Below are 10,349 nucleotides of genomic sequence, written 5' to 3' on the forward strand. Positions count from 1 at the left end.
GGGTGTATTAGCAAAAAAAAGGGTTTAGCTTTACTGCTAATTCGCAGTATTTCTTGTATAAGATTGTAATTAATTAATTGTTTACAAGAAAATTCGGACATCTTAGCATACGCTTTAGAACTAAATTCTCTGTTGGTGCTTTTCTTGTTTCAACGCACGGCAGTTTATCGTTTTTGCTTTTCAAAGGTATACTTCTGAATAGTGTGGCGTAGTGTAGGTTCATCATACAGATTAAGTCATCCCAATCAATCTTATAGGAGCAGAAAGTACAAAAGCAAAGTTGTAGATTATACCAATCGCAACAAAAAAGTTAGTGCTTATGGAATATATTAGGGGGCATGCAATGGAAAAAGCATGGCGCTTTAACAGAGCATAACTTGAACCAGTGATCTTCCTTTTGAAGCAGTGTACTCATGATGAATCCCGTGGAATTGGATCCTCAAAGCTTGTTTCAAGCTGTGATTATGGATCCTCGTGCTGGTTAAGTCTTTTTTTTAATCTTATCAGTCAAAACAAAACAGATTAGTTCATTGTCTAGGCAAATGGACTCATCATCATTCACACACATTTTCGGTATCAGTCAATAACATTTTACAACTACAAGCTACCCACGAAGTGCTTGCAATCAAACTTCGTGGTGGTTTCCCGAGTGTTCTAACAAACAAAAGAAAAGACTGAAATCACAGCAGCAAGAAGCTAAACCATGATTCATCTTTTCTCCATCTGTCGGCCGCATTGTAAAAAGACAAAAAGGAAAAGGGCCAAAAGATAAAAAGTGAACTAAAATAAATCCATAAACCACTCAGTTTTCTATCTGACTTCAACCAGTTTATCACATCACCAAAGGCCAACTGGCACCTGACCTTTGGCTCATGGCGTATCATCAGCTTCAGCAATTGCATTCATTATTTCGCGTCGCCCATGCTCTAAGACCACGGAGCCTGATCTTATCAAACGTGGCCATTATTCCTAGTGCCGCAAAGAACAAAAATTATACTATGTTGCTTCAGCACAGAAACTCTTCTGGAGTAACCTTTTCCATTCAACTTCAAAAAGCGAATACTACTGTGTATTTGTCACTGTTTTCTCGATGTTAGTCAGGTAGCAGTGCTACTAGGTTTCAAGCTTATGCTTAACAATCCAAGGAAATGGGGCAGGAACGGTTATCAGTGACAACCGTTCCTGAAGGTTCACGGTCACGATGTGGCCTTAAAAATTTGTGCGGCTCAGATTACACCATGTAACTCGATTTTCACGTCATGTGTGGGATCCACAAAAAAGTGTTATAAAATTACGTTGTGTGCAAAGTAAGTTACATCGTGTACAATGAAAGTTACGCGCGCCGTGGAAAATGAATACAACCCGCACAAACGGTTGCAGTCCACAATCCATAATTCTTACGTCCTTGATACTCGTGCATCTATGCGCACTATGCAAATTTCAAGCCTCAAACTCTTTGAGAGTTAAGCCAACATAACAGCTTAGTCCATCAAGGTATTATCGGTTACCGCATCACATGCTGATCAACGAAATAGCATATTGCTGCAATTACCCATTTGCAGTGAATCATAAGGATCAGAGAAAGTCTACAACCATGTCAGATACTGACTATCACACTGTTTAGAATTCTGTTCCATTTTATTCCAATAACAAACAACAGGCATACATACATACAGCAGAAACAGGTCCATTTGTTAGCCAAGCACCTTCTCTCCAGCCTTCAGCTGTTGTGTAACAGTTGCACGTTAAATGAACTAAGCCATAATTCTAATCCAAATATCAAGACAAGGAAGAAAGAACCAAAATCAGGAACACATTTGAGACGTTCAATCGGCTGATATTCTGTCTCCATTTACAGATCCAATTCAATTTCAAAGATTTAGAAAGTCAGTCAATAATAATATTAGGAATGCCAGAACACTATTTGCAGCAGAGACAGACACCTTAAAAATCGTCAACAAAGTTTCAGCAATAAGCTTGACAAACGTAACAGGTTGATCTCAAACTGCTTCCAATATGGACATTGCCCCGTCAATTCACCAAATTTTGTTAGCCTACTGTCACTAATTGATTCAGAAACCAATCTTTTCAGCAAAAGTTGTTCAAGATGAATTTGATGGTGTCTCTGTTCCCTTAAAATTGATATCAATAACAAAACTCTACCTTACATCCAACATATTCTGGGCAATACCCAACTTGAAAACTCTACCTAATACAGACGTTCCAGCACTCAGGCAAGTTCAGGAGCAGCAGGAAAAGTTTATCGAAATAACAGATGGTGGAAAAGCAGAAAACGACATGCCTTGAAGTCATTAGGAGTCCAGCCTACTAATAACTGAGAAGAAATGAAGTCCATCCACCAATCTTCTCACATTCTCCCTCTTATGGAACTATTACAACATGCATATACATAACTGCTTCCAGTGTTAAAATTATGCTAATTAACCAGTAGCATTGAACTTGCAGCTCATAAATGAATATATAGAACAAAGTATTACCAAATTACCTATAGAAAACTGGTGTATTCACAGAGCAGTTGATTCAAATATCACAAGCTTCTGTTACAAACCTTAGGCAACTTGTGTGTGCCACAATATTTTGTCAACTTAATCCTGTCATGTCATCATACTAGACAGTGGCTTATTGGGGATGTTCAATCACATACTTCACAAGTTTAAAGCCTTACATTGCTAGGGCTAAGGTATAATATGACAGAAACTCAAAACACTTGAAAGATGTGATGTGCCATCGTATGACAAGCGTATTTCACAACTTTCTGCTACTAGAAACACCCAAATGAATCGGATAATAGACAATTGACAGACAACCATAACATATTAATGGTTTAGATTATGCTAAGGAACCAAATATAGACAAGCAACCAAATTCTATAAAAAGGAGTACATTACTATGAATCACGCTCACCAACTAATGATGGACTAAATTCCATAAGTGCAAGTTGATCAACTATTGGACTACATTCAGTAATCCATTAAACGCACTGTCCAGGAAACAGAAAATGCAACCCAGAAGACGCATTTCCTTAGATATTGCATTAATTGAAGTATACTGCCAAAGTTAACAGCTAATACAAATTCTGACTATGCTTTCATTAAGACTATTTCACATAAAGATTGCGACAAATAAAGGAATACAAGAACCAGAGCTCTAGACGAGTGATAGACAACAACAAAATACAAAATGACATGTAATATGATTAACAGTCCCCCAAAAAACAAAAATAAGGCAGATAGGGCAACCTAATCTTGATTCCAAATCTACCCCTCCAATGCGCACCTAAGAAGCAGAAACCTTAACAGCTTTAAATGCAGGGTGAAGTAGCCCAAGCTCATCTTGCACTTCAAGAGGATTACTTGTCTCATTCCGTGTCCTTTTGACTTTCCGACTAGCAAGTGACTTGTGAGTGAATCCATACATCTGAAGAATCTGATTGTCTGCAAAATTATGTGCACGATCCATCTGCTTCAAACACCTCTCAACTGAATAATCCCCAAACTTTCCACAAGGCTTGCAACCGACAAAGTGAGTCACAAGTGGCCACCGATGATCGCCCAGACCAGGATGATAATTCTCAATCATTTCCTCGTATCGATCCACTAAAATTCCCCAATAACCGTGCAAATAATAAGCACTCTCAAGGTACACCTTCTCGGCCCACTTCTCCCTCTGAGTTGTCAATATATAAACCATAGCAGACTGATCATCAGCTTCAAAAACCGGTCTATCCTTTAGCTCCCTAGTCAGAAGCTCTCCAGCTTCATCCCTTATCTTGCCTTTAGGACCCATAGGTGCCCAAGTATCAAGAATATCCAAAGACCATTGACAGTTCCTCAACAAAAAGCTACCAGTATTCAGCCCAATCCAATTCCTCTGGTCATAAATCATTTCATTCCACCCGTGCATCACGAAATTATGATCCTTATACCTCTCCCATGGCAATTCAAACGCCATATCCGTAAACATAGCATCACTATCCATCCACCAGAGAAACTCAACCTCAGGATGCGAAAGAAAAAGCTTCCTGATCAATGGCAATTTCGCCCAAAACCCAGACATCTCCGCATCAAGCAGGGCAAAATTATAGAAAATCTCAATCCCATGTAGCCTACAATAATCGATCTTATTCTTTATCGATTTCAACAAGTAATGATCCCCAACAGGATTCTCACAGGGCTTAGGCGACGAACCAGTAACCAACAACACCCTAGGCTTATTGGGTGCTACAAAATTCCGAAAGTTGGGATTTTTCTTCAGCCATTCAGCTCTCTGCTGATCCCAATTCGATATTTTCGGGCCCAAACTATAGGGCTGATTGGGATCTCTCTTGTACACTACCTCATCACCGTCATCTTCATCAGCGATTATCCTTTTAATATCGAAATCAGCATAACTATTGGTATCAGAAGCACCATTATCCGTGGCAGTAAAGGTTTGCCGGGCTTCTTCAAGAACACGGCGGGGCTCAGCTCGCCGGCGGATGTAAGAAAAGGTTTCCCGGATGTCATTAAGGTCCTGCTCGGGTGTGCCAAATTTTCCAGCACCCAGATTAGCTCTTAAAACGATGACCGTAAGAAACAGGCAAAGAAGTGTAAGCTTCCCATTTCTCAAGAGCCTCTGCATTTGCCTAGCTCGACGCGGGCTCAAGCATCTTTCCAGCATCTTTTTCTTCTTTTTCTTCTTTAGGAGGAAAGATCAAACAGTACGTGATAATACAAAGTCTAGTACTACAAAATAATAAATGTTAGGAGCGATTGTCAGACAATAGAGATGGGTTTCATTGGAAAAGTGGAAGTATAGGAGATATTAAAGAAAAAAAAAAGAATATGATAATGGGTTTCTATTCTAGCTTTTGGTTGAATTACCAAATTGAGATGTGTGAGGGGTTTGAAGAAAGTAGAGCTAGGGTATGAATTTGGGGTACGGGATAGGGTAAAGGGTTTGTTGGGCGAGGGGTGCTTGGGTGGGGGTGGTGTCGGTGAAGAGAGTGAGAGGCGAGATTTGAAGGAAGCTGGAGAGAAAAGAATATGGAAAGAAGGTGATTATTAGAAAGGAAAGGAGAGAACAGTTTTGTGTGTGTGTGTGTGTGAGAGAGAGAGAGGGAGAGAGAGTTGGGTTCGGACACAGGAAATATGTCCACAATTATTACTTCTGCCTTTTTAGGAGGGTTGAATAGCGAAAATAATTCTCTAACTTTTTCTTACGCCCACAACTTCTGTTTTCATTTAATTGGTCCTCGAACTTCTATTTAGGTGCTAATTCCGTCCCCCAGTAGTTGCTTGACTCGATATAGGCATGAGAGTTCATTTGCACTTCTCAGTTTCTTTTTCAAAACATTTTTCCATCATAAACATGTTGTTAATAAAATTTCTACCTCGTATATACAAATTACAAAAAATTGTCACAATATTAGCCTAATTTTTCTTTCAAATAATCTTCAATGCCATGCAGATTCAAAGGTCATGATTTGGATCACACATTTGAAATAAAATTTGCTTTTAAAAAAAAAAAAAAAAAACTTGGTCAGATTCAAGATGGAGACCTTGATTGATTAAAGATTCAATTATATTATGGAAGTAACACTTTTTATCATAGTCTATTGTTTACTTAACATATTTAAAATACCAAGAAAAGAGTAAATAAGATTAGCACCACTTGTAAGATGACCAATGGTTTCTAAATATGCACCTTGCATCAATCAGAAGTGTTATTCTTTCTTTTCATTTGGGGAAGCAACTACTAAGGGGACAGAGTTAACACAGAAACAAAAATTTTGAGGACCAATTTAAGTGAAAATAATAGCTGAGGGACTAAACAAATTTCAGTGAAAAGCTAGAGGCCTATTTTAGTTATTTTCCCATTGTTAAGGATTTCATTTTGTTTGTTGTTCAAACGAAACGAGTAGATTAAGGTAATGAGGGCTCGAAGTTTGAACGTGAACTTTTACGCGTACGAGAGTGGGGGCTTAGCCATCACCCATCAGCGTGGTATGTCTCAGCCTTAGTTGTCCGGCGGGTCCCGTCATCATGTGGTGGAACGGATCAAATGCAAACCAGATACAGCCAACAGAAAGCGCGACGTTTTACTTAATTGAAGTTTTTTTTGCCCCGGACCCAAGTTGACTTGTCTATACACGTTGCATGCCGATGCCTTTAAATTTTTTTTTTTTTGGTACTAAAATATTAATGATTAATTTTTTTTATACTGACAGTGTTTTGAATAAATAATAACTATATAAATTTAAAATTCAACTTTTACACGTGTGTCATGAATCTAACTGTGATAAGAATAAATGATAATTGTATAAATTTTGAATTTAAAATTCAACTTTTACACGTGTGTCACGAATCTAACTATGATAATATATACACTGTCAGTCAGTGTATATAAAATTTACTCAAATATTAAAAGTAAAATCATATTTGCTTGATAGTTTATTAGTTCGGTGTTTGAACCACATAAGACACATGATTAAATCCTTAATTTAATCCTTCTGTGTAAGTACCTGATTAAATCTTAGCTTTGTTTCCATTGGCATTCTTGTTACTAACTTAATAAGAAACGAGTAAATTCAAAATACTAATTAAACCCATCAATTTGCATACGACTATTTCCCTTTGCGCGGTATGCAATATTAGACTTGATATGGTAATTATGGTGAAAGGATTTTTAGGAAGGTGGAGATTGATTAGTAATCATTCAATTACTCTATAACTCGATTGTAATCATTAGTATTAGTTGTTAATTGTCAATAAACGAAGAATGATGAAGTTCTTGAAAGGGGAGGTACCAATGATTATAAACAACTGAAGAAGATCTTTCACTCATGACATGTGGAGCAGTGGGGTGGTGAAGCATATTCCATTCTTTTTGGAACTTCGGCTGGTTTCTTCAGACTACAGATCCACAATCGGTGCTGTATAGAGGCGAGACCCGGTAAAAACCTAATCACTAGTACTATTTAAGAAATGGAATTGGGTAGGCATAAGGAACGGAATCAAAACTTGTGAGGCGATCTAGCTAGGCTCCTGTGCACAAAATACCTCAAGTGACAGTAGTGTTACAATGTTACACCAATGTATAAATAAAAATAATTCAAAAACATTTCATCCATATAATAAATTAAATATTTTAAAAAAATTTTATAGTAAAACTTTTGCATATACGCTGTTGCAGTAAAATTTTTTTAAAATAACTAATTCAAACGGAGTAAATTAGCTTTTTTTTTTCAGGAAATTGTACACCAATTATTGAGTATGTTTGGATGTTGATTTTTTTTTATTTTTCTTGTATCATAAATGCATTTTTAATAATTTTTTTATCTTTTTAATCATTTTATATTTCATATATGTATATATCACATCACAAACACAAAGAGTTATATTTTGAATGAGCACGAGAATTTTGTGCTTCCACTTTCAAATGTTGAGATTTATATGGGTTCTGTATTACATGGGATATTTCGCTTGCTTGCCGTAAACATAATTGCACCATTTGCCCTTTTAATTTTATTTTTTTTGTCTAATTAGAAATTTAAAGTACTTATGGAACTTGGTGATCTCCTTGACTTCTCGAGGGACAAATTTGGTGATAAATGCAGGCGGTTTGTGTCTTGCTTGTTAGTTGCTAAGTAGTACTTGTTAAGAAGCATCATTTTTGAGGTTTGATCTCAAAGCGCGGCGTGCAATTATAATCTTGTCAATGTTGGCAACGTTACCCATCATGCCATGGGTGTGGAAGTCTTTTGTAACTTTTTAAAGTTTTTTATGATGGTTGCATTTTAGACTTGGATCATTTTATATATATATATATATATTTATATAAACTGGAATAAGTCATCATTCACATTTTCAACAGCTTTTTCTATACTTCTCGTCTCAAGTTTGGCACTGCCAATGAAATGTACATTTGAAAACATGTATACTAATATGTAGTAGTGTTTCCTTTTCTCTACTAGGGGAGGAGTGCCCGCGCATCGCGCGGGTGTTTGGTGCCTGTGGTTGAAGAAAGTTTTTTGGTTAGACAAATAATAATACAGGTATGATTATAAGACAAACAACATAAGAGTCTTCCAATATTAGAATTAGGAAGTTCCCGAAAACAAATAATTAGATGCAGCAAGTTCCCAAAGGTGTACGGACAAATATTTATGATAAGTACAACAACATTAGTAATACCTTCACCAATTTACCATGAACTAATTCTTGGCCCATTATTGGCCAAAACAACCCCCTCGCTGTGACATCTGCAGATATATAAATACAACCAAGTTCTAACAGGAATACCAACCATATAACGAATTCAAATTTAAAATGCAAGTCCACATGGAAAAACCGCCATCAAACTCTCAAAATTACCATATAAGAGTCATGTCTACAAACAAGAAGTACCATATTGGAGTCAGCTGACTCACAAATCCAATTAATATTGTACCAAGCAACATTTTGCGAACAAAAGTTTATAGTTACCTTGCCCTTCCTCTTTGTGTCCACTTCTCTATCCAAAAGCATAATATCCTCATAGTCGTCATCCATGTCAACATCTATTACTTCAGGAAAAATTACCTACAAAGAATCCATTCACCACCATTAAGACATTTACAACAATATTTAAATAAAATGAATGGAAACCACGGTTGTAAAAATTAAAATTTGCATTAGAAAGCAAAAAAAGCAAGAAAAGGTGCTAAAAATTACTACCAAAGACCAGATGAAATGAAGAGCAACTGTCACCGAACAGAAATCCAGTTAATATGCAATGAATACCACCCTTCCCTTAATAAATTTTCTTTCCTGAGCAGAAAAGAGGCTGAAAAGGAGCTACCAAACCACTTTGATGCAGAAAATGTTTGATCAGTGAAAATGTCAAAGCAAATAGTTCCATTTCCGCTGCAACATGACTTGAGATAAAATAATTTCTTCATAGCAAACATAGAAAAACCCTGAACTGCAAAAGTGGTGAACTAAGAACTTCACTGTCTAATAACTTATTAACTCTTGAACTGCAAAGGAAAAAAGAAAACCTGAAGTTTATCAATTGTTAAACTTCAGCTGTTGAACCCCATAAATTCGATACTACCAAAAAGCAAAATAACCTAAAGAATGCAGAAGATGACCTTGCACCAACCACACCTTTCATGAACTCCTAATGGCAATCAAAATTATGAAAAAAGTTCCCAGAATCATGAATAAATTAGAGTTCAAAACTCACAATCACTATACCCTCCAACATTGCTATGAGTCTGTGATCATACCTTTGAGGCACCATACGAGGCTTCGAAAATTGAAATGGGATTATGCTTATTCAAAGTTCTGCAAAAGTTTCCATTTTCCTAAATTCCTAAAACAATTATTCCCAAGTACCAAGCAGCAGAAATGCAGCTTAAATTCGAAACAAAAATGGGCATCTTTACTCTTTCTTCGCCAATTGAAAACCAAAAAAATGCAAATCACATTCGACAAATTAATTAAAACTCTTACACAGAAAAGAAAAAGGCCGAATACCAATCATGCTAGAATTTGCGATCAATCCAAAGTCTAAAAAGAACAGACAAATGATTGGTAATTTCATAGTAGAGTTCATACACCAGTGGCTCATCTAGCTAACAGAAGTCGGACCTAAGCAATTGAATCCAAGAAGAGGAAACGTCATGGCAGGTCACTGTAAAGGGAGGCGACGGGAAATTGAAGCTGAAAGGGGGTAACGGACCTACGTTCGTGGGGCATAAATGCAGATTAAAAGATGAGGAAGTGGGTTCCGACCAAACCATTAACAGCCATACCGGTTAGGCAACCATTGGAATGTTTCAGGTACCGGACGATTTCAACGACACCCCCTCCCACATAGAAGCAACGTTTACTTGTCCGTTTAGAGGAATAATTGGGTCTAAGGGGTATTTTGGTAATTACATCAGCACACAAGCATATATGGGGTGTACAACAGGCAAAAATGGTTGCACACTCATTATATATTCCATCAATACTCAGATGGCTCGTCAATGAGAACTTTAAATGTACTAAAATGGGGTCATTTCAGTAAACATATCCAAATACATGCTTCGTGAAGTTGCACCTAAAGCTGTTAGGCTAATACACAATATTTAACATTCCCAAAAAGCCCCCACCCTTGCGGTTGAAATTCAACCTACTCTTTGACCAAAAACTCAATTTTATATAGTATAAGGATTTCCTTAAGAATCAATTCTTTTGTCCTCTTTGCCCTTTTTTATTTTTGGATAAATATCTCTTTGAGATGGTGCAATTTTGAAATTCGACAGAAGTGCATCATTCCCAAATATTCATCTTATTATCCACTAAATTTGAAGAAGTTCA

General features: G+C 36.8%; 1 protein-coding gene across 1 annotated transcript; it reads right to left on the minus strand.

Moving 5' to 3' along the window:
* Window positions 1-3,002: 3,002 nt before the first annotated feature.
* LOC113764498 (xyloglucan 6-xylosyltransferase 2-like) lies at window positions 3,003-5,081 on the minus strand. The gene has a single exon (XM_027308418.1). The coding sequence runs from the start codon at window positions 4,678-4,680 to the stop codon at window positions 3,298-3,300; it is 1,383 nt and encodes a 460-aa protein (XP_027164219.1). The 5' UTR covers window positions 4,681-5,081; the 3' UTR covers window positions 3,003-3,297.
* Window positions 5,082-10,349: the final 5,268 nt, after the last annotated feature.

The sequence above is a fragment of the Coffea eugenioides genome, chromosome 3 (genome assembly GCF_003713205.1).
Source record: "Coffea eugenioides isolate CCC68of chromosome 3, Ceug_1.0, whole genome shotgun sequence".
NCBI lineage: Eukaryota > Viridiplantae > Streptophyta > Magnoliopsida > Gentianales > Rubiaceae > Coffea > Coffea eugenioides.